This window comes from Polypterus senegalus, chromosome 9 (assembly GCF_016835505.1).
Source record: "Polypterus senegalus isolate Bchr_013 chromosome 9, ASM1683550v1, whole genome shotgun sequence".
NCBI classification, from domain to species: Eukaryota; Metazoa; Chordata; class Cladistia; order Polypteriformes; family Polypteridae; genus Polypterus; species Polypterus senegalus.
This window is the reverse complement of record NC_053162.1, coordinates 180198170-180224265: the sequence shown is the minus strand read 5'-3', so window position 1 is coordinate 180224265 and position 26096 is coordinate 180198170. Positions and strand designations below refer to the sequence as shown.

At 41.4% G+C, this 26096-nt stretch overlaps 1 protein-coding gene across 3 annotated transcripts in view; it reads left to right on the top strand.

Annotated features, from left to right (window-relative positions):
• The window catches only part of mapkap1 (MAPK associated protein 1), a 453244-nt gene that overhangs the window by 35174 nt on the left and 391974 nt on the right, over positions 1-26096 (top strand). For all 3 annotated transcript variants that reach the window (XM_039764445.1, XM_039764443.1, XM_039764446.1), the window contains exon 2: positions 22190-22525. In XM_039764445.1, the coding sequence (XP_039620379.1) occupies positions 22261-22525 (265 nt within the window). In that variant the 5' untranslated portion in view covers positions 22190-22260. The remainder of the gene's footprint in view (positions 1-22189; positions 22526-26096) is intronic.

Genomic DNA, 26096 nt, shown 5'->3' with positions numbered 1-26096 from the left:
AAATTAGAAAACTAAGTTTGGGAAGAAGTGACCGGAAGTGGGCGTGTGCCCATCTGGGGTCACGTGGGGGCCTCCTTCCTGGTTGCTTTGGGGGCGACAGGTCCAGGACGTGGAAGCCCCAACCCTGTAGTGGCCCGTGGTCACCGCCAGGAGGCGCCCCAATGCCTTGGGGACTTGTGACCTCAGCACTTCCACCACACCAGGAAGTGCTGGGGGGATGATTTAGGAGGACACCTGGAGAGCTGCCGGGAGAACAGCCGGCACTTCCGCCACGCTGGGGCGTGGCCAAGAGGGGAATGCCGGGAACCACCTGGGGCTCGTCCGGGAGTATATAAAAGGGGGCGTCTCCCTTTATTCAAGGCTGGAGTCGGGTGGAAGCAGGACAAGGCACGAGAGAGGTGTGGAGGCGGCCCGAAGAAAGGCATTCTGAGGCCAGGACTGAGTATTGGGGTGTGTGCACTTATTTGAACTGGGTCTGAGTGACCAAAATATTGTAAATATTTGTATAATAAACGTGTGGTGGTTGAAGAACAACATGTCCGCCTGTCTGTGTTCAGGTCAAGTCCACAATATATACACTCACCTAAAGGATTATTAAGAACACCTGTTCAATTTCTCATTAATGCAATTATCTAATCAGCCAATCACATGGCAGTTGCTTCAATGCATTTAGGGGTGTGGTCCTGGTCAAGACAATCTCCTGAACTCCAAACTGAATGTCAGAATGGGAAAGAAAGGTGATTTAAGCAATTTTGAGCTTGGCATGGTTGTTGGTGCCAGGCAGGCCGGTCTGAGTATTTCACAATCTGCTCAGTTACTGGGATTTTCACACACAACCATTTCTAGGGTTTACAAAGAATGGTGTGAAAAGGGAAAAACATCCAGTATGTGGCAGTCCTGTGGGCGAAAATGCCTTGTTGATGCTAGAGGTCAGAGGAGAATGGGCCGACTGATTCAAGCTGATAGAAGAGCAACTTTGACTGAAATAACCACTCGTTACAACCGAGGTATGCAGCAGATCATTTGTGAAGCCACAACACGCACAACCTTGAGGCAGATGGGCTACAGCAGCAGAAGACCCCACCGGGTACCACTCATCTCCACTACAAATAGGAAAAAGAGGCTACAATTTGCACGAGCTCACCAAAATTGGACAGTTGAAGACTGGAAAAATGTTGCCTGGTCTGATGAGTCTCGATTTCTGTTGAGACATTAAAATAGTAGAGTCAGAATTTGGTGTAAACAGAATGAGAACATGGATCCATCATGCCTTGTTACCACTGTGCAGGCTGGTGGTGGTGGTGTAATGGTGTGGGGGATGTTTTCTTGGCACACTTCAGGCCCCTTAGTTCCAATTGGGCAACGTTTAAATGCCATGGGCTACCTGAGCATTGTTTCTGACCATGTCCATCCCTTCATGACCACCATGTACCCATCCTCTGATGGCTACTTCCAGCAGGATAATGCACCATGTCACAAAGCTCGAATCATTTCAAATTGGTTTCTTGAACATGACAATGAGTTCACTGAACTAAAATGGCGCCCACAGTCACCAGATCTCAACCCAATAGAGCATCTTTGGGATGTGGTGGAACGGGAGCTTCATGCCCTGGATGTGCATCCCACAAATCTCCATCAACTGCAAGATGCTATCCTATCAATATGGGCCAACATTTGTAAAGAATGCTTTCAGCACCTTGTTGAATCAATGCCACGTAGAATTAAGGCAGTTCTGATGGCGAAAGGGGGTCAAACACCGTATTAGTATTGTGCTCCTAATAGTCCTTTAGGTGAGTGTATATATATATATATTTGGGAAGAAATAAATAAATAAATAAATATATTAAAACGTACCAAGCAGTTATATGGGAGTAATGAGTTTTTTCTTTTTAACAGTATTTTCATCTTGGTTTTCATTCTACTTTTCTAGGTGTTTTAATTGTTTAATTAATCCATTATTTACTAATTATTGGGTCTGATGCTAAAGTAGTTGCAGCCTTTGATTATTGCGTGTTGTTTGCCATCATGTCTGCTCTGCTCATTTTAAATTGTCATTAATAAGATACAACCAAGGGGAAAAACTGCACAGAAAAAGGGCAAAATTATAATGAAATCAACAAAAGAGAGTTAAGTTTAACTATAGCAAAGGCAGAAATATTTCTAAATGTAAAAATCATGCTGCTGTGCTTTTCTGAATGTATAATAAAAGAAACATAATCCCAGCTAATTGAATGCGCTCAGTGTTATCAAGTGTTGTCATTGATTAAGAAGCTGGTTGGAACAAAAACCTGCAGTCACAGGGGGTCCCCATGACCGAGTTTTGGAAACACTGCTCTAATGTCCTCATTTCTAATCCTGTCCATCCTCATCACCCCCAGTGTAAATCTCAACATCTTTAACTCTGCCACCTCCAGCTCTGTCTCCTGCTTTCTGCTCAGTGCCACAATGTAAACTTGTGAACCCAAAGATAATGACAGCGTGCGTCTACCACCCATTTTTTGTTTTTTTTTTCCAGACTTTCCCTGTCAGTAGTAGAATAGTTATGTTCCCCGGCCAACAATTTATGGCTTTAATACACACAGTAATTGGATCATTAACAGTCTAAGGTGATACAGCCCCCAAAACTATGACATGCTTATTGGATTGGTTCTGTTGCTAACAAAAAGTATGTCCTAGGTCATATAACTCAGCGTTTTGCTTGACCAGGCCAGTGAAGTCTTCTCTCTCCGCAATATCCATTGGGCATGATGTGTTTCTCTCCCCCCAACTGCGTAGTTTGGAAGCTTCATGCTTCACTCCTGGCACATTCCACAGGAAGAAGCAGTGATTTCCCATGAATACGTTTTTTTTTTTTTTACGAGCACTACCATACTTTTCAATGGAACAAGCATTTGGCTGAAATGGCCCTAAAACTGCTTGTTACAAGAGTTGTCTAAAACGCCTACTGCTAAAATGCATTGATGTGAATAACATCATTGAAAGTATGGCAAATAACTTCACAAGAGGTTTAGGATCGCTCTGGTCTAGCAGTAAATCGTGAGGTGTGAACGGGCCCTTATGTCACACAGCTTGATCACATGTTTCGAATATACTGTCAGAAAAACGACCAACCGACGACATAAAGGTGCTTGGGGCAGCCACCCATATAATATGCCTTGGCTGCAAAAGGATGAAGTTTTAAGAATTGTTTACAATACTGAGTCCAAAACAGAACTGAATAGGTGGAAGTAAGATGGCGTCTTTAAAGGCCGAGGGAGAAAGTGACGTCTTCTAGACCGGAAGTGACATCACCACGGGCGCCGTAACCAGAAGTGACATCACCACGGGCGCCATAACCGGAAGTGACGTCATCACAGGCGCACACACACACACACCACACCCAAAACTCAACCAAACAAGAAGTGACGTCTTCAGAAACCACCAGAATCAGCGTGACATCATCAGAGGTGCTGGGACCCGGTAGGATTTCCCAAGAATGGTCTGCAAGGAACTGAGAGAGGCAGACAGTCTGTGCACTCCGCCGCCTCCTGGTCTGCTGTATAATTAGAGTTACTCAATCCCTTTAGCTGCCCTCCTACTTGCACGTGTGTGGCAATACAAACTTAATTCTAAAGTCATTTGTCTCTGCTGTTTAATAAAAACAAAAATGGATGCATCCTCCCAATTTCTGAACTTGCATGTTGCAGGACGGAGCGTATCGAGTGAATTGAACCAATTATTGTATTGCTTAATGCCCTCACTGTACATACGGGCAGCACTGTTAAGTTAAATACAGTATATCTTCGCCATGCTCAAAGGGTACCCAATTTTAGTGGATGAATATAATGAGGAGTGTAGGCCAACTTAGAAAATTGCAGATCATGGCCATTAAGCTTATTATGGTGGTTATGTCATCCTTTGAATCTCGCAGAATTTGTTTTTGTACTGATACTGCACTGCATATGACTTCAGGCAAGCTTCCAGCATTCAGATGAATCAGCCCTTCAGATATTTCTTTTGTAGGTGGTGTTTTAGCTATTACATAATCCTCTGTTTTTGAAATGTATTTAATAGTTACAGCGTCGTATTCATTTGTATTTACCGTCCTGTGTCATTTGAGTTCGTCAGCCTGGCGTCTCTGAAACTTCCAGTCCTGGGATTAAAACAGTCCTTTACTGCTCTGCTCATATATTTATATTACACAGTATTTATATTTTATGTGGTCTGTCATCATTCTATCATAGCGCACAGTGTTAAAGGAAAGATCTGACATCTGTCCCTTCTGGTATTTGTGCTATTTATGCTGAATTGTCGACAGTGGTAAATCCTTGCGGCAGAGATGTCAAAACCACAAAACAGCCTATATAGGAAGAATAGCTTTGGCACTCTTGAAATATCGGCTTGGGGTCTGGGCTGCGCTCGGAAAGGTAAAAGTCTCACATCTGTCGTTACATGTTGTTAACTCCCATGGCAGCACTTGAATGATTTCAAGTTCAATAATAATGTGGGAGGAAAATTAACAAACCATTAACAACGTTATAAATACATAATTAGCATGTTGGCTTTTATATGACACATTGATAGGGTGACAGTAATTTTTGATAGGAACTTTTGGAGTCTCTCACCCCCTAAACTCTTAAATCACGCTGCCAGATCCTCTAGACTGGCTCTTAATGAAAATGGTGGGTAATAACTGCTGAAGCGGCTTCTGTAGACTGTAGGGTGGTGTTCTAGGCCCCTGCTGGCATCTTCTTATTGGGTCTACAGAGTTTTTTCTAGCAGTGTTGCTTATCATAATTGTTCCTGACCAAGGTGAGAGTAGGTACATACTTACATCTCACGTCATGGAGAGGCTGGCCCTGGGCTCTATGAACTTTCATGTGGTAGGCCACCTGGACCCGCTGCGGTTTGACTTTTGGAAAAAGATTGGAGTTGAAGGTGCCATTTATCTATCTTCTCCACAAGCTTTATTTTCACCTGTACAAAGCTTGGCAGCACTGAGAGGGTGGCGTTCTTCGATTCCTTCACTGCCTTCAGTACCATTCATCCATCACTGTTAAATGGTAAGCTTGGAAATATACAGGTGGATGAGCCTGTGGTGTCCTGGATAATGGACTATCTGTCGGGCAGACCGTAGTTTGTGACACTCAAGCACTGTGTGAGGAACACTCTGTGACATCTGCGACTATAAATATAACACCAGGTCATGTCACTTGTAGACCGTCTCAGCTGGTTCTGGCTTTATGGGGTGATGAGGAGAGGAGTCAGGTGGAGAACTTTGTTCCTTGGTGCAGAAAGAAACGTCAACAAAACCAAGGAGCTGGTTGTTAACTTTCACTGGACCAAAGAGCCTCTTTCTCCAGTCACTGTTCACGGATTTGAAGTAGAGGCGGTGCGCTCCAGCAAGAACTTAGTGGTCCACATCAGTGACAGGTTGGGCTGATCTCGTAACTCAAAAAAAACTACAGAAGAAGGGCAGAGCAGATTCTTCTTCTTTAGGAGACTGTGTTCATTTAGTGTATGAAGTGACATCCTTCACATCATCTATCTCTGTGACGGGCTGGGCTGATAACATCTACTTCAAGGGAGGCCCGTCAAATCAACACGCCAATTGAAAGGGCAAGCTCAGTTATGGGATGCCCTCTGAACCCCTCTGGAGGTAGTAATGGAGGAGAGAATTAAAAAAAAAACAAGCGCCATTATGAACAATGCTGCACTTCCCCTCCCTGACACACCAACACTGAGGATTTTCAGCCAACAAATGAATTCAGCAGAAGTGTGTGAAGAAACGAGACAGGGTCACCTTTATCCCAACAACAGTACACCAGTATAGCACCTCGCTGGGACTGCCAAGTCCGAAGTTTTTTCTATTTTTTCTTTCTTTTTAAATTGTGTTCATTTATAGTCATTCAGATGTGTGCTCAGACCATACTGTGTGTGTGTGTTTATATCGATCGATCGGTCTGACTATCTACTGAGCGCCTGTAAAAGCCAAATGTCACCCTTAGGGACAAATAATGTTCTGCCTATCTAAAAGGCTGCGATCCTGTGAGAAGATCATATTCTTAGCTTGATCTTATCTTGTCTCTAACCAGCCATTTATTTATTTATTTTACACCTTCTCTCCAGTACGGTTTGCCAAAAGCTGTGCCAGTAGAAAACTGCCATGAAGGTACGCCGCTTCATCACAAAACAGAATGTCACGTTTTCGCACCAGACTAGTCCACTTTGCAGAGCGTCTTTAAACTGCAAACAGAAGCTGGAGTAGAGAGACTTGAACGCTAGGCGTGGATGAAAGTCCCATGAAGCACATGACCTTGCACTGTTTTAGCCTTCATATTGCACAGTTTTTAGTTGTACAATATGAAGGTTGTTTCTTCTATCACCCTCAAATGCACAAAATATTTCTAACCTTTTACTTTTTTTCTTGTTACTGTTGGGCATCTGTTGGTGAAGAAAGATTCACAGATCTTGACTTTGCTGACGATGCTGTGATCTTCACGGAGGTTCTGATTGGGGCACTCGAGAGACTGAGTGAGGAGTCTGAGTGTCTGGGCTTGCAAGTATCCTGATAAAAACCCAACTCCTGGCTTTTAATGACCTCTTGGGCATGGCCATCAGCAGCGTGTCTATCTGCAGAGAGAATGTCGACCTTGTTGAGCGGTTTACTTACCTTGGCAGTGACATTCATGTCTCTGGTGACTCTTCCTGTGAAGTCAGTAGACGGATTGGAAGAACATGGGGGGTCATGAGGTCACTGGAAAGAGGTGTGTGGCGCTCCCAATATCTACACAAAAGGACGAAGGTCCACGTCTTTAGAGTCGCGGTGCTTCCTGTCTTGCTATATGGTTGTGAGACATGGACGCTAGCCAGTGACCTGAGACGAAGATTGGACTCCTTTTGGTCTCTCCGGAAAATCCTTGGGTACCGTTGGTTTGACTTTGTGTTGCTTGTAGAGTCCTGAATAAGGTACATAACCTCATGTGAGGGAGCGTCGGTTATGGCACTATGGCCATGTGGTGCATTTCCCCGAGGGTGATCCAGTATGTAAGATCCTCATTGTTGGGGACCTGAGTGGCTGGACCAGGCCAAAGGGTCGCCCACATAACACCCGGCTGTGGCAGATAGAGGGACATTTCCAGAGGGTGGGATTGGACCGTGTGTCTGCCTGGGGTATTGCCAACCGGGATCCCGAGTTGTTTCATCGTGTAGTGGGTGCGGCAACGTGCTGTACCAGAGCATGCTCTCCAGCTTGACTTGACTTGCTGTGTGGATTAAATTGCGTCAGTGTTTCAAACCAAAAGGAGAGTGCTGGTGGCATCCTGAACCTTCACCTTGAGTGACCCCTTATGCCAGTGTGTTCAGTCTCATTGCCAGCTCTCTTATGGGTGTCTTATCATTCATTCATTTTCTTAACCTCTTTTTAGTATACGTAGAGTATCGTGACTTGTTCATATTTCAGATCTATCCCATCATTTGTGATTTAACACACACACAAATTATCCTGAGCATCTGGACACAGAGGCAAACTGAAAGAAGAGCAGAATGTTAGGGAAAGTTAAAAGCCTTCCCGAACAGATGAGTTTGAAGTTGTTTTTTTTTTTTTTAAAGAATGCATTGAGTCGGCTGATCTGATTAACTTAGAGAGGTCATTCCAAATTCGGAGTGCCAAACAGCTGAAGACCCTGTCACCCTGTAATAGGGTAAAGGATAGTGTGAGGCACAGCCAGCTTGCCAGAATCGGAGAACCTTTAGTGGGCGAACATTTTAGACGTCTGTGCCAAGGCTAAGAGGACAGAAGTTGTAGGTTCGAGTCTAGGAGCTGCGGCTTTGGCATAGACCTGCACTCGTTTGAATATCTGATGAGCGTCGAAGGTTGCTGCTAATGTCATATGGTTTTGGGGGGTTAAAGATTTATAGGGTCGTTACTGTCACTTGTACAGAGGACGATGAAATTCTTGCTTATATGTGCTGATCAACATGCAGCATGTCACAATACATCAGAACATCGACATACACTGGCATCTGGCACTGCGCTGCCTTGTAATTACCCATCCAGCTGTATGCTTTTTGTGTGTGTGTGTGTGTGTATATGTGGACTTTGTATCTTTCATTATCTAGGAACAGTTTTTTCTCACAGTGAAGGAAATGCCACGCTTTGATGCTTGCCTCCTCATCTGCATTTTTCGGTTTTTCGTTTTTTTTTTTTCCCCCCACTCATAGCCCATTAGCTTTGTGTTGAATCGGGGGGGTCGATTAGTTATTTGTTTCGATTTCCAGTTAATTCCATTGCATTTCATACTGCAAACTTTTAAGCAAACTAAAGATTAAACGCCCTGTGGGTATGTGGTGGATTTCTTTCATTGGGCAGAAACATATCATAGAAGGTTAACATCAATTGTATTTGCACACTACTGCATTTTCCATAATTCCTTGGTTTATGTACCAAACACGGCTCTTTGAGTAAAAACTCCTGATGTCAGATATCTGGATGACCACTTGAAAAATCAGGAGATAAAACGCATGGAACGAAAAGGACACGTTTCAAACTGACGACTGTACAAAAGAAGGAAAGCTCTGCTGAAGGCATACACCGAGCACATTTACATGTCCCTTAACAACTCGGTTATTCACAGAAACCTGGTTTCTAAAATGCTCTGTGATCCGTTATTCTAGTGAGAGAAACTGGGCAATTGGCCTCTGAGAAACCAGGGCTGACACACAATGGACTCTTATGTGGCCGTGTAAACTCTTAACCGAATTGCAGTTGAAGATTTGCACTTCGCTTTGCATGCGCTTTTAGCAGCCATTGGTAGAAGCGTCCATAAAGATCAATTTCCTGAGGCAAATGCTCATACAATTGCAATATTCCTTTTCCTGGTTGAAATAATCTGTCCCAATTTTTCAGAAATCGCTAAATCTATATTGATGAATTTGAACGTGCAGTTCAACACCACAGTTACAGGAGCCGTAACTCATTAAACGTAAGATGCGTTGCATAGTTCAATTACTGCAATACTAATTTTATTGATGTAAAAATACCTGCATTGTTGTTATCGCGGCAGCACCGGGTGTAAGGCAAGAAGCACACGTACCGGTATGCCGCACCTTTGTAGGGCTCAATCGCACAGCCAAGCAGAAAAAAAAAACATGCTGCATGCGGTCCCATAGCGGAAACGTAATAATAAATAGTTTAGTTTTTAATCCTGCTATTTTTTTTATTTTTTTTTTATAGTTACTGTATGTTGAAACGGTGCGATCAGGTTATGCATTGTTTTATACCGTGAATCATCGGTTGGAAAGGTAAAAATGGGATGAATATTATTTACTTCACAGGATACGAAGGACTATCCATCCATCCATTTTCCAACCCGCTGAATCCGAATACAGGGTCACGGGGGTCTGCTGAAGCCAATCCCAGCCAACACAGGGCACAAGGCAGGAACCAATCCTGGGCAGGGTGCCAACCCACCGCAGTACGAAGGACTAAATTAATAAAATACAAGAAAATGATCACAAGCTTCATGCTTGTTTTCATATTCACCGTGGCTGATGATGACGATTTATTTATTTATTTTTGTGCAGTTTGACGTTGGAATGTTTTGACAGAGGAGAACTCCAGAAGATTACCTAACACACGTTAAGTGGATTTTTAAGAAACCAGGTTTTCGCCTTAACTGGGTTACTCACCTTATACTGATTACGTGTGTGTGCATGTAAACGCACTTACTGATGTGCTTTAGTGTCATGGCAGTAGACGGGCATTTCAGGCGAGTGTCATTTCACCGTACGATGTTGCGTATGGACTGTGCAGTAGCCACCTTATGAATGTAATCTCAGTTTATCTCTAATAATTACATGTCTGTTGTTTTAACTCTTATAAATATTAGTTAATACTGTTCATTTTGGAATGGCTGATTTACTTCACCTGTGGTGGGTTGGCACCCTGCCCAGGATTGGTTCCTGCCTTGTGCCCTGTGTTGGCTGGGATTGGCTCCAGCAGACCCCCGTGACCCTGTGTTCGGATTCAGTGGGTTAGACGATGCCTGGATGGCTGATTTACTACATACTGTATGTCAAAGTGTGTCCATCGAGAGGACACCCCAGCTGCATATGTAGATTAAGGGTTTGACCTTTGGGCTCAGGGGGCACTGCTTGTCTTTCATGCCACCTCTGTATGTGTTTTTATTAATTGCAAGTGAATGTACACTTTTTTTTTTTTTTATATATAATGTAACCAGTAACGCTGCACTGCATGATAACGTGCAGTGAATTCATTTGACTTGACCATTCCTAGTTTTCATCCTCATTCTTTCTCTGTACGTTTAGCATTCATGTGCTCAGAGGTTGATGCACTTGCTGCTTCCTGAGCAGGTCTACTTTTCTCTTCTTCCATCGGCATCTTTTCGCGTTAAACCTGAGTAAGTCAGCATTTGTATTGCAATTACTTTGTACGTTTTCCTTCATTTTTCACTTAAGCTGGCACTTAAGTCTTCAATCTGCCTCAAGAATGATTTAAGTTATGAAAGGGTAGGGGAAGTGACAGCGAAGGTGGTAGGGATAAGAACGACGCCTGTATGCGTACGCCACATGACCGCTCTGCTGGCTGCTGCCGAGAGTTGATTCTACGATAAAATAAAATAAAAAGAGGAATAACCTTGGAGGTCAATCATCACCCCGAAAGTGGATAGTAGATGTCAGGTAGTATATGTGTAGCAAATTTCAGGTCAATGTGTCAAACGGTTTGCAAGCTACAGGTGATTTTGAAATCCTGGACAGACAAACGAACAGCCACGGTAGGTTATTGTATAAGAAGATGAGTTGCTGCCCAGTTTTGCGAGACAGATAGTTGTGAGCCTGAATGAGTTTGCTAGGGCTGCTTTGATTGATTAGTAATAGCATGATTTGTTTTTGTGAATTGTGTTACATCTTTACAATATGTGCTTTATTTATTTTCCTCGCCCTTTTGCTTTGAGCCCTCCACCACCATAACCTATCGTCTGTGAGGGGCGAGGAGCGATTGCTTTAGATTCGTCAAAAGTTTCGATCTCCGGTTTTTCTCAATGTTTTAGGTTCCCCTGATACCGAAAAACATTGATATCTCGGGTGTGTTTGTGACTGTGTGCCTCCGCTTCTTGAGGGCGGTCCAGAGCTTAAAATGGCTGGGAGGAAAAATACTAAACTCGAAAGGTAATCCTGTTATGAAAGGACGATGTGCTGATTAGTTTGTGAGCCACATCGTGCAAGAGAAAGAGGTGCTCTAGAGCAGTGGTTCCCAAACTCGCTCCTGGGGACCCACTGCGACTGCAGGTTTTTGTTCCAGCCAGCTTCTGTTTTTTTCATTGGACTCTTAGTCTAATTAAGTGAGTCATTATTTCACAGTTTCTGTGTTTTGAAGCCAATGTAGAAATTACAAACTAAATCTGATAGATTTTTATTAAAATAATATACTAATGTGCTGCAAACAGGAAGTTAATATCACCAACCATTCCCATTTTATTAAGGTGTATCCATATAAATGGCCCACCATGTATAATAAGCAGTTATATGGAGAAGTTGTAGTTATGTGGAGAATATGTAGGTTTTTTTTTTCCAGTTTTTCAACCTAATTTTCATTGTGCTTTAGCAGGTGTTCTGATTATTTAATTGATTATTCACTAACTAGTGAGTCTGACACTGAAGTCGTTGCAGCTTTCATCATCCCGGGTGTCTGCTATGTTGGTTTTTTATTGTCACTATTAGGGCTAAATGAAGGGAGAAAACTACACAGAAAAGGGGGAAATAATAGGAAAACAACAAAAGAGAGTTAAGCATTTATTGCTTTAGAAAAAATATAAATATTTCTAAATGTCAAAACCATACTGTTGTGATTTTCTGAATGCAGAATAAGAGAAGAGTAAAAAAGACCAGCTAATTAAATTAGATCAGCTGTTATCGATTATTATCTCTGATTGTGAATCTGGTTGGAGCAAAAACCTGCAGCCACAGTGGGTCCCCAGGATCGAGTTTGGGAACCACTGCTCAAATACCATAATTTTGCAGTTCATTATGAATTCTTCTCGTCAATTGCTATTGTAATTAGGGTTAGATTATGACTGGAAAGAGCAGCATCAGAGCCATAAATAATGACTGAAATGTTAGTTTTTAGTTTGGGTAACTTGGTTCCTAGGGCGCAAAGTCTTCTGACGCTCAAGTCCAAATTTTAGTTTTTCATGCACTATTTTAACCCTAGACTCGGTATGCTGTGAGATTTCCAAATAACTGACAGCAAGCACACAGTTTCACTCATAATGGACAGTATTTCCTTTGGTTAGATCAGTCTCTTGTTTGGATCACATTTTTACTTCATATAAACTGCTCCAGGTTGTACTTGGTAACCACACAAAGATCCCCCCCGGCATGGGGTGTCTCATTCTGCAGAGAGTTGATGGCTGAACGAAGCTCCCATCCAAATATTGACCGCTGGACAGAGCAATGAACCTTTCCTGTGTCACTTTGTTTTGCTGCACCATCGAGTGCCTGTTTATTTTGGAGACATTATATATATATTAAAATGGGCGACCTGGGTTGTGCCCCAACATTTCATTTTGTGGCCTGTGTGTTCCCTCTGTAGACGACAATCTATTACTCTTCTTTCTGCTTCTTTTCTTTTAATTGTAGAGTGCAGTTACTTCGAAATAACCAGTAAAGTTCAACCCTTCTCCTATGGGCAACCTTATATCCCACATTGACGTGAAGGGTATGGAAAATCTGAAAACGAATATGGATTTTTGTGTGATAATGACAGGTTTATTGCAGGGGTACTTAGACCGGCCCCCAGAGAGCTTAAGGTCTTCCCTGTCACCCAATAACAGCCCCTAAATTAAGGAGGATTGGTAATTTGTTCATTTAATATGATAATGAGGCAATTATTCAATAAAGATTCCATGAACACAGCAGGTGCAGCAGCTCTCTTAACACTGGCTGAATAACACTGGATGATCAGTATTGTCAGTATGTGGGAAACGATAGGACAATTCTGAATGGAGGGGGGAATTCGGTGCTGATACGGTTTGTTTTTTTTTATTTTTAGGTAGGGATGGACACTTCATCTCAGTCTTTATTGCAGACATTCTTAGTTTAGATCTGCACATTAAATGTTTAAATACTCAAACCTTTCATTTTTTAGAAAGGAGATTTCATTTTCAGATTTTCAAATATTGGTTACATTTGAGCAACTGCTGCCTTAATCTGAAAGGTGTATTTCTCTTAAAGCCAATGCTTCAAAATGCCATTGGGGTGGGTGGGACTCTGAAATATAACATGGAATAAAGTATAAGGGGTTTTCATACTAAAACAAAAAAAAAAAAAATATAAGATTTGTGTAAAGAAAAAATGGTGTTGTAATTATATCTACTGAAAAGTCGTATCCGTTTATAGTCCAAATTTATTAGGGACATCTGCATGACAAGTGGTGTGTTGTCAATGTCAGTTTATTTATATAGCACATTTAAAACAACATAGGAATGCTGTGGCCAAAGTGCTTTACAATAATAGAATAAAAGAAAACATACAAACAACATAAATAGAAATAAAATATATGAGCATAAATAAAATAAATAATATGTAAGAAGTAATGTTACATGATCACAATGAGAAAACCATCAGTATTACCGAAGGTCACGGAATGCAAGTGAATAGAAATGAGTCTTTAATCTTATTTTGAACAGTTCAATTGTAGATGACTCTTATGTAATGAGGGTTAGGGTTAGGGTGTTGCTGTCATTGCTTCAGTTATGAAGACACATTGGGCTGTTTTAAACTGTCCATGTTTCATTTTTGGGGAGAGATGACTTCTTTTTATAGTTACATTATTTACTGTGAGTTTAGTGAAATAAAATTTTACAATTTTCCATTCAGGCCTCAAATTGTCAGACTGCTCACACTCCTCTTGTTCTGTGCATGTCATTTCTCCATTTACCTTTTAGATGGTTTGGACTTAGTGTATGGTTATGAACTTTATACGTTTGTCTGAACCAATTATCCTGTCAGGTACACTAGACAGGAATATTTTTTTCCTTTTCAATTGTTAAATAGCATTAGGAAGGTCTAAGAGAAGGTTTATGGATGTGGTGAGAGAGGACATGCAGGTGATGGGTGTGACAGAGTATGATGACGAGGACAGGAAGATATGGAAAGAGATGATCTGCAGTGGCAACCCCTAATGGGAGCAACGAAAAGAAGAAGCAGCAGCATGGCATGATAAAAGTTGACTCAGTGTAGGTTGCTTTTGCAAAATTACAATTCTTTTCCTACGTCTCTGTTCATCTTTAGAGCTGCAGTTACTGACCCTTCCACCATTCTGAGCACTCGTATTGTTCTCAGGGACTGGATACACACACAAACCTTAGTGTTTTGTTATATAGCAGATCTGTCTTCACTGTCAATAGACATTTTTTTATTTGCATAGTCATTTTATTTTTTTCTGAAATATTCCTCCTTAAATTGGACGGTAGTGAGACCAGCTATGTTATATGGGCTGGAGACTGACCAAAAAACAGGAGACAGAGCTGGAGGTGGCAGAGTTAAAGATGTTAATATTTGCATTGGGTGTGACAAGGATGGACAGGATTAGAAATGAGGACATTAGAGGGTCAGCTCAAGTTGGACAGTTGGGAGACTCAAGAGTCAGAGCGGCGAGATTGCGTTGCTTTGGACATGTGCAGAGGAGAGATGCTGGGTATATTGAGTGAAGGGTACTAAGGACAGAGCTGACAGGCAAGAGGAGAAGAGGAAGGCCTAAGAGGAGGTTTATGGATGTACTGAGGTGGTGGGTGTAACAGATCAAAATTCAGAGAGCAGGAAGATATGGAAGAAGATGATCCGCTGTGGCGATCCCTAACAGGACCAGCCAATAGAAGAAGAAGAAGAAGAAATTTTAAACTTTTGAATTTTCTTTCTTCTTTCAAAAATTCTTTCATATTGGTGACAATGTGTATGCCTGCAAGCTGTTGCCACAAAAAAGTTTACTTTCCCTGACACCTTAAGCATATCATTGGTTTATGGTCTAAAGCAGTGGTTCTTAAACTTTTCTTTTTTCCCTTGTGAAACAATTTTGCCTTTTCCATGTTTTCGCGATCTGTAGTCACCACATTGTGTCATCCTGGTGGACTCCTCTTCCTTGTGGAATTGCCACTGATAATTATTGTTTACCCCAAGGAGAATTGATGCCCATCGTCATCCATGTCACTTTTTGAGAATCACCACCCATCACTGCCTTGTACCCTCCTCAAAGAATTCCCTCTGATCGTCACCCATTCCCCAATTGGAGAATCGCCACCGATCATAGTGCGGTTGGGGTTCACTTAGTAAGAGGCGACCCATCCCAAAGCTTTCCGGAAACCTTTTCCCATTCATTACTATTGTGATTAATGACTCAGTGCAGCCCATGTCCAGACAGCACTGGTTTGTGACCCATAGTTTAAGAAATCTAAAGAGTTCACATTTGATTTTTATTTGTCATAGGCACATCAGAACGTAAGTTGGTCTTGATCTGTTAGATGCCAAAAAAAAACAGTAATGTGAATTAAAAAAGCAGTACTGACAGCATAAAAAAGAGCAACGTGACTCATAATGACACAAAATGGAGAAACTGAAGGAGGGAAAGTTAAGTGACTTTTGAATTAATCACCTAAAGGTGTTTATTTTAGTCATGCTTCTTAAACTGACCCTTTTGTGTTTTCTCACTTACATGATTTTCAGTATCCTAATCCATAACCTTGGTTTTCCAGGACACCTTTATTAACAAAGCACTTGTACTGGAAGTTTTTCAACAAACTGAACTAAGTTGTCAGTGATGTGGGTGTACCCTTGTGCGTCTGCCTATTCATTAGGTGGCTTTATTCACATTTTCATTCTACAGGTCAAACGTAGTTATTAGCAAAATTTCAAGCCCTTGGGTAACCCATTTTCTTTTATTAATCAGCACTTGTCACAATACATTTAGCTTATTCAAGTGCACGCTGTAGAACTTTCTAGAGGTTTAAAATTAAACGTGGCATTGTGAATTCCAGTGTCATACTTACAAGTTATACTGGGGATGGCGTGCTGGTGTAACACAGAGGTACCTAACCCAGCCTGCTGTCATTCTGAAGTTTGCATGGCCTGCCTGCCCGCCTGCCCACGTGTCTGGGGGTTTCCTCCACATAATCTGGTTTTCCGGAAGACACAGGTTAGGTCAATTGGCATCTCAACCTTATCACATTGGCCTCATATGAGTTAGTGACCATAATTGTGTCCTGTGATAGAGTGCTGAACACTTCAGCTTTGTTTCTACCTTGTGTTTAGCACTGCTTCCATTGACCCTGGCTCAGGTAAAGTTAGAAAATGGATGAACTTTGAAACATGGAGTAAGCCATGCTGTTATTTTATTGTAGCCCAATATAGGAGTTTCCTAGGAAGACTTTCTAAACCGCTGAATCCCCTGTTGGCTTGTTTTAAACCCCAAATTGAGATTGTAATGTAATTGTTACAGGACTGTTTCCTTGTGGTCCCGCTGCTTTTCCTGTGTGTAGTCTCTTGATCTGTCTCCTCCATTGCTCATCAGTTATGGACAGCGCATATTGATAGTCAGAGAATCAACTCATCGGTTTAGAACATGGGTGTCAAGCTCCAGTCCTGGAGGGCCGCTGTGGCTGCAGGTTTTCATTCTAACCATCTTCTTAATTAGCGACCAGATTTTTCTGCTAATTAACTACTTGATTCAGACCCCTTATTTGTCTCTTTTTCTTTAATTAGCAGCCAAACAATAATGAGACACGAAACAAGCCGCCGCATGAGCTGCTCACCTGTGCCCATCACACAATATCTGAAAATAAAGAAAGGTGAAGGTCTCGGTAAGGTTGAACTCTCAGGTCACCAAAGGATTTTGACGGCGGTGTTCTTAGAAAAAACAGAAAATCAACAGTTTGGGAAATGTCTGCTGTGGCAGAATGAGAGCAGCAGCTAGCCGTGGAATTAAGTAATGGGTTTAATTAACAGCAAGAATCAGCTTCTCATTAAGAGACTGGTTGGAGTGAAATTGGTTGCAGTTTGAAGCCCCAACTTAGCTGGTCATCTGTTGGCTCATTTCACATCTCATTTCTGTTTGGCTGCCATTTTAATGAATAAATCAATTCAGAGGACTGAATCCTTAAAAACAGGGCTATTAAAATGACGGGAAAAGAAATTAATTAGCAGTGAAAGGAAAAAAGGATTAGGATGAAACCCTGCAGCCACTGCAGTTTGACACCCCTGGTTTAGAACATAGGAACAGTCTGGACGAGAACTGGCCATTCAACCCAACAAGCGACAACATTTATTTCTATAGCACATTTTCATACAAATGATGTAGCTCCAAGTGCTTTAGAAGATAATGAAAGAAAAGATTATACAAATAAGATTAGGCAATACTAAGTTACAAAGAATAAAGTAAGGCCCGATGGCCAGGAGGACAGAAAAAACAAAAACAAAAAAACAAAAACTTCGGAGTGCTGGGAAAAAAAAAAAAACAAAATCTGCAGGGGTTCAGAGGCCACGAGACCGCCATGTCCCCACTGGGCATTCTACCGAACTTAAATGATGTAAGTTAGTCATCAGGTTTTCAGTGTTCACGTGGGAGAATTAGATGGTGACAGTTATGTGGACCTCTGGCCTTCAATCCATCAATGTAGAGACTGAATGGTGCTTTGATCAGGTGGTGGTGGCGCAGATTGCCACCACAGAAAACTGGAAAAAGATAGATAGATACTTTATTAATCCCAAGGGCAAATTCACAAGTAGTAAAAAGTGTCCACATAAAAAAAAAAGTGATAGGAGTGATCAGTACAATAGAGAAAAAGGTAGAAAAATAAAGTCGTACATGGAGCTGCTGGAAAAGCTGCCACTTGCGGTGGCGCCTGAGTCACAAAAAGAACAGCAGAGAAAGCCGGGGTTAGTACGGATTGCGGGACCATGATAAAAACGATAATTAAATGCATATACAGAATATCAGGGTTAGACTAAAATGAAGCTCTGAGAAAGGCGTGTTAAAATAATGGGGTCAATTTCAAGGAGTTAGACTCCATCTTTACAATATATAAAATCCTTTTACAATCCCTTCCTTTCAAAGATCCAAGAGGACACTGGGAAAATGACCTCTCAATTAATATATCAGAAAAGGAGTGGAAAGTAGCAATGCAGAGAATTCACTCAAGCTGCATATGCGCAAAGCATACAATTATACAACTCAAAATTATATATCGAGCACATCTGTCTCGACTAAAACTCTCCAAAATGTTTCCAGGGTGAGATCCAACCTGCGAATGTTGCAACCAAGCCCCAGCCTCACTAGGTCACATGTTCTGGGCCTGCTCCAAATTAACATTATTCTGGACAAAAATTTTTAATGACCTCTCAGACAGCCTTGGACTCACAATCCCTCCTAACCCATTGACAGCTGTGTTTGGGGTTCTTCCAGAGGGTCTTAAAGTGGAGAAAGACAAACAAATTGTGATGGCATTCACTACACTGTTGGCACGCAGACTTATTCTGATAAACTGGAAGAACCCAAACTCTCCTCTTTTAAGTCAGTGGGAAACTGATGTGTTATATTATTTAAAATTGGAAAAAATCAAATACTCAGAGGATCTGTGCAGACTTTTTTCAAAACATGGCAGGATCTAATCAGTAATATTTTGAAATGAGTTTATAAAGCACAGAGAATTTGTTGATTTAGGTATTTTTACAAGCCTTAAATTTTACACCGTTTGGCTTGCTCTCTCTCTCAAGGGTGGGGATCGATCTGTTCTTAGCATAATTCTTTTTTTTTGTAAAAACTTGATTGCTATGTATTGATTGTAATAAAATTAATAAAAAAAAAAAAATAATGGGGTTTTAGCAGTGTTTTAAAATGCTCCACCGTATCAGCCTGGCGACTGACTTTCTATCGGTAAACTCATATTCCAGATTTTAGGTGCATAACCGCAGAAGGCCGCCTCACCACTTCTTTTAAGGTTCACTCTTGGAATTATAAGCAGATACTCATTTGAAGATCTAAGGATGCGATTTGGAGTGTAAGGTGAGAGGCATTCTGAAATATAGGATGGAGCAGAGACGATTTAAAGCTTTGTAAACCATAAGCAGTATTTTAAAGTCAATTCTAAATGACACAGGTAACCAATGTAGAGACATCAAAACTGGAGAGAGGCGCGCAGAGTTTCTTCTCCTGATTAAGATTTTAGCAGCTGCATTCTGCACTGGTTGCAACTGATTGATGTCTTTCTTGGGTAGTCCTGAGCGGAGCGTGTTGCACTAATCAAGTAATTTTTCAGTATCTTGAAATGTTATACGAGATGTAACTATTTTGCTATATTTCTATAAGTGAAAAAATGCTGTCCTAGTAATCTGATTAATATGTGATTTTAAAATTTAGGTCAAGGTCAATTAATTCCTCCCGAATTCGGTCTTGACTTTTAAGCCTAATGGATCAAGTTTATTTCTAACTTGAAATAGTGGTAGTTGCTGATACAGTAGAGGAAGCTGCTGGTCATTAGAAAAAAGATGGAGGTGGAACAGGGACAATCAATTAAAAAGAAAAAAGGTGTTACCCTTGTCCATATTTCCATCCAGCCTGTGAACACTGGACAGCGCGAGTACAGTAGTGATGCTCAGTCCATTCCAAACATCCTTCTTGTTGTTCTGAGTTTTTCTGTTTTGGCTCTGTAGGCTTCCTTCCCTTTACTCCGCACTTTCATCAGCACACACTGTATGCACGTCAGAGTCTTTTTGTCACCAGATTTGAATGCTCTCTTCTTCTTATTGAGTAATCACTTTAGCCACTTAGTAACCTTGGGCTTTGTTGTTTGTTTCTTTTTCATATTTGAATAGCAAATTGAAAATATATAAAATGCAAGTTTCTAATTTGATGCAGTACCCCTCTCTCTCTCATGCGCTATAGTATATGTCGTCTGTTATCTACTTTTCACGAGAGAACTATTTAACAGATTTAGATTGGGTTTCTTTCTATAATTTGCTTGAACATTCCGGTCAATTTTGCGACCTCAGTCATCGCGCTAAGTATCCTAGTTCGCTTGCGGTACTGGTTTATTTGTGTGAATCCGAAAGAGGAGGATGGGGTGGGGCCCCCTTCACTCATGCGCCAGCCTTGGGGCATATCTTAGCTAGTGAACGTAACAACTACTTAATGGATTTAGATCAGGCTTTTTTCTAGAATTTGCTTGAACATTCCAGTTGATTTTGCGACTTCTCTCATTGCCGTAAGAATCATAGTTCTCTTGCAGGAGCGATATATTCCCACTAATCCGAGACAGAGGCCCCGGCCTAGAAGAGGAGGAAGCGTGACGTCAGGAGTGGGGAGCAGGGCAGGGCCCTCCTCGCTGTCCTGTTGCACTTCTACGCAGCGGGGTGGCTAGTGTGTATGTGTAGGTGTGTATAGATAGATAGATAGAGAGCGAGAGAGGGGCTGAGAACATCCATGACCCAACGAACCACCTGAATCGGGACCCGAGTGCAGCGGGTGAAACCTCAGCTCCACCTGGTTCAAAATACCAAGTTAAAACTGTGCTCTTCTATTTAGCTGTCAGCATACAGAATTTCGAGGCTATAAAACTTTTTCTTCTTGCGTTTTTACTTACTGTAATTGTTATTTTGTTTGGGGTTAGTTGATAAAAGTATTTGTCGTTCTCAGAAGAACACAGTTAAAGAAGACGTGCACATTTCTGTACTACAACTTTGATTTCACAGCTCTGGTTTCCCACTCCTGTTTCACTAAAGCTGTTTAAATAAGTTGCATGCACCTTGCTTAGTGTCCTCCACTGATGAGGTTTCTGGGTGGCCTTTCTTATGTGATATGAGCACTGCAGCCCAGAGATGATCTTTCGAGAGACTGCTGGGGGAAGCTTCACTCGCCAACCCCCGGGCCTGTGCTACGTGCTAGCCACTTTACGGTTCTGCCGCTCGCGTATGGGGACGCGGATGTACAATTTAAACAGATTGTTTTTTTCATGGGAATTGTTACATATGCATAATAGAACTAACTATTGTACATTGCAGCAAGTAATTAACCATATTAAAAAATAGCAAAACGTAATAATTTGAAAAGAAGATTGTTTCATGTTGCGTTAAGGTTAACACGCAAATACTTTTTAAACTTACACTGTTACTGTAAAACTTCAGTAAAAACAATTTTTGTATTAAATTTTCGTCAATATCGCATTGAATTTTGATTATGTGTTTGCACTTGCATCGTGATAACGCAACGTATAACTAACTGCCCGTGAGTGAATTTCATTTCTTTCTCTCTAATAAATGGATTTTTTCAAATGTTTGTCCGTGTGATTTGTTGTTTTTGCAAAAGCTATTCTAATAGGAAAATGTTAATTTTATTATAAATGGTATATCAAGATCTCCTTTGTTGTCTCATGTTATTCCCTGAAGATGAACTACATCACCTTTCCTGTCGCCTGTTAAAATTTTACATGTCAGAATTGTTTGACCAATTTTGAATAAAACTAATCTTCACTCAGAAATAAATTACGCAATTACATTATGATACGTCGTCCTTTCTACAGTAATTTGGCCGGTGGAAGATCAGACGGTGTTAACGGTTGTAGATATTCTTCGTGATATTGTAAGTTGGTGTTTTCATTTTGCACAGGATCACCACCAACTGTTTCAGCAGAGTCTGTTGATACGCATTTAACCAATTTGCTGTGTAACCGATCGACAATTTTCGTTTGATTTCATCGTTTCTCGGTGCTAGGATTGCCCATGTTCTCATTTCTTCTGTTGATAACCCTTCAACAACAACATTTATTTATATAGTACTTTGGGATGAAATTCTTCAGTAAGATTTGGACATAAGTCTTCTTTTATTGGGAGCTTAAAGTGAGGAAAACGTAAAAAATTTATAAGAACCGAGAGAGCAGGAAATGTGTCTGTCAAAAGCATTCACACCATAGAGAGGTGAGTGGGTTTGAAAATGGTCAAGAGGAGGGAAATTTCATGGCCAAAGTCTAGTCTCGCGGGACTTGATAAAATCTCTGATAAAGTCTCGTTTCAGGATTAAGTTTTATAATCGAGAGATTTTATACATAATGTTGTTCACTTTGCATATATACAGTTATTTGGTTGTGTGAGTGTTTTGTTGCTTCACTTGTTGCTTTGCTTACTTGAGTGTGGTTTGTCGTTACAGGTGGGTGCACACGGTACAAAATGGAAAAGACAGACTAACCCTAAAGAGAAACATTTGACTGGGTGAGAGCCATGGCCTTCCTGGACAACCCGGCAATCATCTTGGCCCACATCAGACAGTCTCATGTCACCAGCGATGACACTGGCATGTGCGAGATGGTTCTCATTGACCATGATGTTGACCAGGAGAAGTGTCAGGCTTCAAGTGGGATGGGTGGTGGAGTGTCCAATGCCCATGCCCCTACTGGTGATGGAGAAATGCAAGGATTTGACCTCTCACAGTCTGTTGACATTACCTCAAGCTGGGATTTTGGGATCCGAAGACGCTCCAACACTGGTAAATTATCTGAAACAGTAGAACGGGGTGCTTTCTGTTTCTCTGCTTCTCTAGGTTCCTCACAGCTTGGCATGGGTAGGGTGGTTCTGTTGTGGTGAGTCACCGTGTGGGCTTTCGAAGCATAAGTAATAAATGTTTAGGTCCACTTCGGGCTGTCGATTTATTTAGTTCTGCAGTTTTATATTTAGTTACTTTCTTCTCTGCTCTACTAGGACTTGACATTTCCTGGCAGTTCTTTGCTTGAGTGGCTCCTTCCTTTGTGAACAACAAATGAAAGTTCACTTGTGAACTGTTGTAAGATTAGAAGTCTAAAGCTTCAGAAGAATACAAGAAAATGCATTAAGCAGGTGGCTGAAGTTGAAATTGCAGACTCCTTTCTTTGCAGACCATAGTATTCTTTCATATCACACCTTCCAGAAAATACGGTACAGTACACACAGATGATTTTTTTTTTTTAACATTCTGATTGTGCGAGGTCCTGTTCTGTGGGGGTGTTGACAACACTTCAGTTACTGGATCAAAGGTATGAATTTTAAAATCCCTTCACAAGAGTGTTATATAACCATGCAAATCAGAGGTGCATGACTTGAGTCACATGACCGGGGTCTTAATTTTAGTGATGTGTGACTTGTTGAACAATATTTAGAACAGGGGTCCCCAACTCCAAACCTAGAGGGCCCCAGTGGCTGCAGGTTTTCATTCAAACCCTTGTCTTAATTGGCAACCTGTTTTTGCTGCTGATTAACTTCTTTTGAATTCATTTTAATTGACTTGTTTTTTTTTTTTTAAGATTTGTTCCCCTGAATTTCTTCATCATTCCTCTCGGTTGCTTCATTTCTTTTCTTAAATGGCACCAAATAGAAATGAAATATGAAGTGAGTAAGTTAACAGAAGACCAACTAAGTCAGGGCCTCAAATTCCAACTAATTTCACTCCAACCAGTTGCTTAATTAGGCTCTGATTCTTGTTGTTAATTTAACCCGTTCTTTAATTCCACGGCTTGTTGCCGTTGTCATTGTGCAATAGCAAATATTTCCAAAATTGTCGATTTTCTCTTTTCTAAGAGCACCGTTAAAATATTTAATGGACCTGAGCAGATCAAAATTCTTAAGACTTTCATCTTTCCTTATTTTCACATATTTTATGATGAACAGACAGTTTGCTGGTCAGTTTTCTCATTATTGTTTGGCTGCTAATTAAGGAAAAAGAAACAATTAAGAGGTCTGAGTCTTCAAGAGCAAGCCAGTTAAAATGAATTCAAATGAAGTTAATTAGCAGCAAAAACAGCAGGTCACTAATTAAGAAAAGGGTTAGAATGAAAACCTGCAGGCACTGGGGCCCTCCAGGACCAGAGTTGGGGACCCCTTATTTAGAAGAAAAACTTGACTTAGATCTGCTTATTGATGACTTGCAACAAGTTTTGGATTTAAGACAAATGATTTAAAAAGTCCACTGTTATTACTTTTTCAAATTGCATTCATTTAATTTACATCCTGTTAATATACTTTTTGGATTCCATACTTGCACAAACCATCGGGTGTCTTCGGCGGAATGGAGGAGTCAGCACCGAGGATTATCGATTTTCGCTCTTCTCAGCTTCTCTGAAAGTTGCAGTGCTCGATTGTTGTGGAAGCACTACTCTGCTATTACGGGCTTCAACTAAACTCCCGTGGCAGTGAAAATACTAGCAGTGCCTGCATCCAGTTACCTTGTTCAGCGGGTGTTTAGTCGTGGAAGGTTGAAGTTTCGGCCACGTTATTCACAAATAAGTGATATTTTCCTGTCGGACTTCATTTTCTGCATTTTAAATGATGGGGGACTGTTCAAATATTTTATTATCTTGTAAATGTGAAAAATGTTGAGGTTATTTTTAAAAGAGAGTAGATTATTTAGTTTTATTTCAAGTGGCCTAGCCTTTTAAAATGTATTTTCTTTAAATAAAGAGTATTTTAGTTGCAGTGCAGTTATGACAAATCTCTGGTAAATCGATAGTACAAATACTAATTTCATTAAAGTAAGACAGTTATTTGTATATCAGTCGCTGTTACTAATTAAGGATTGTTTTCTCTGAGAAAGTCCATTCTCTGCCTATGTTAAGGCGCTTTTCCACTGCATAGTACGGCACGACACGGTTCAGTTCAGCTCACTTTTGGGGGGTTTTCCACTGGGAACAGTACCTGGTACCTGGTCCTTTTTTTAGTACCACTTCAGGCGAGGTTCCAAGCGCGCCGAACCGTTACCAAAACGTGACGTGTAAACTCTGCTGGTCACTGATTGGCCGGAGAAAATCGTCATTACTGCGTCACTGAACTTGCGACACGAGACACAACAGACCCGCTAGATTTTTAGCACAGCCAGCGAATGTTCGGACGCACCATTTTGTTTTAACCAAAAATGGCTGTTTTGTGGTCAATTGAGGGAGTACAGACGTTCCTCTCGTTGGTAGCCGAGGAGCGGATCCAGCGAGAGCTGGATGGGGCGACACGGAATGAAAAAGTTTTTCAGGAGGTCGCTAAGCTCTTGGGCGCACACGGCTACCATCGGACTTACAAACAGTGTAGGGACAAGTTAAAAAAAATGAAGAGCGAGCAGTAGAGGCGGCGCAACTATAACGACACGTGAATAATCCCGCCCACTCTAAAGCGGTAATAAACTGCAGTCGACACGCAAACCGAGCCGAACTGAGCCGACCAAGGTGAGCTGTACTGAACCGTGCTGTGCCGTACTATGCAGTGGAAAAGCGCCATTAGTATACATCAGACGTCTTCTCAAATATAAATTGCTTTAATAAAACCAGTGCCTCGCCCTGACTTGCTTGATTGTAATCCTTATAACTTAGAGTTACTTCCTTGAGACTTACATCTGTCGCTCAAACGGTTACAGAACCGCTCCTTTCACAGTAGGACTCCAGCCCAGTTTCATACTAGATTTGTGCCTAAGGTTTATCGAGCTTGATAAGGAAAAGGGTTTTGCCACCTGCAGAAAACTTCTCCAGGCCTTACCCACTCTATGTGTGTCACATCCTTATATGAAGACCCTAGCTGTGAAAACTGGAGCATCCAAATCAGTAAGCCGTTAGCTTATCCAGGTGTGGCGAAGATTAAAGGATCGAGGTAGGAGAGTTGATTTCGGCGGTCTGGCAGTGACTTCCTGATGGAGGCCAAGACGGAGGTTAACTGATGGAGCTCGTGACTGTTGGGTCTCCGCGGCTGCGAGTAATGGTGAGCCGGGGAGAGAGTGATGGAGGTGGGCCAGAGAATAACAAGAGTGAGGCTACATTTTTAACCTCAGATTTTAAAGGATTTATTAATTGTTGATGGTTTTAACCCCACTGGATACTTGATTTTAAGGATTTATTTATTGAACTTTGACACTGCCCTTTGCACTTTTTGATTTGATGATTTGTTTTAAATAAAAGCACTTTATGGAGTATATCCCCTGGCCTTGAGAGATTTGTCCCTATTTGTCAGCTCATCTCGGTGACATTATCGACGGTGTTGGGTTCAGGGTTCCCAAACAGACGAGGAGAGCATGGAAGAGAACCTGCATCGTCACACAATCTTCAGGCAAG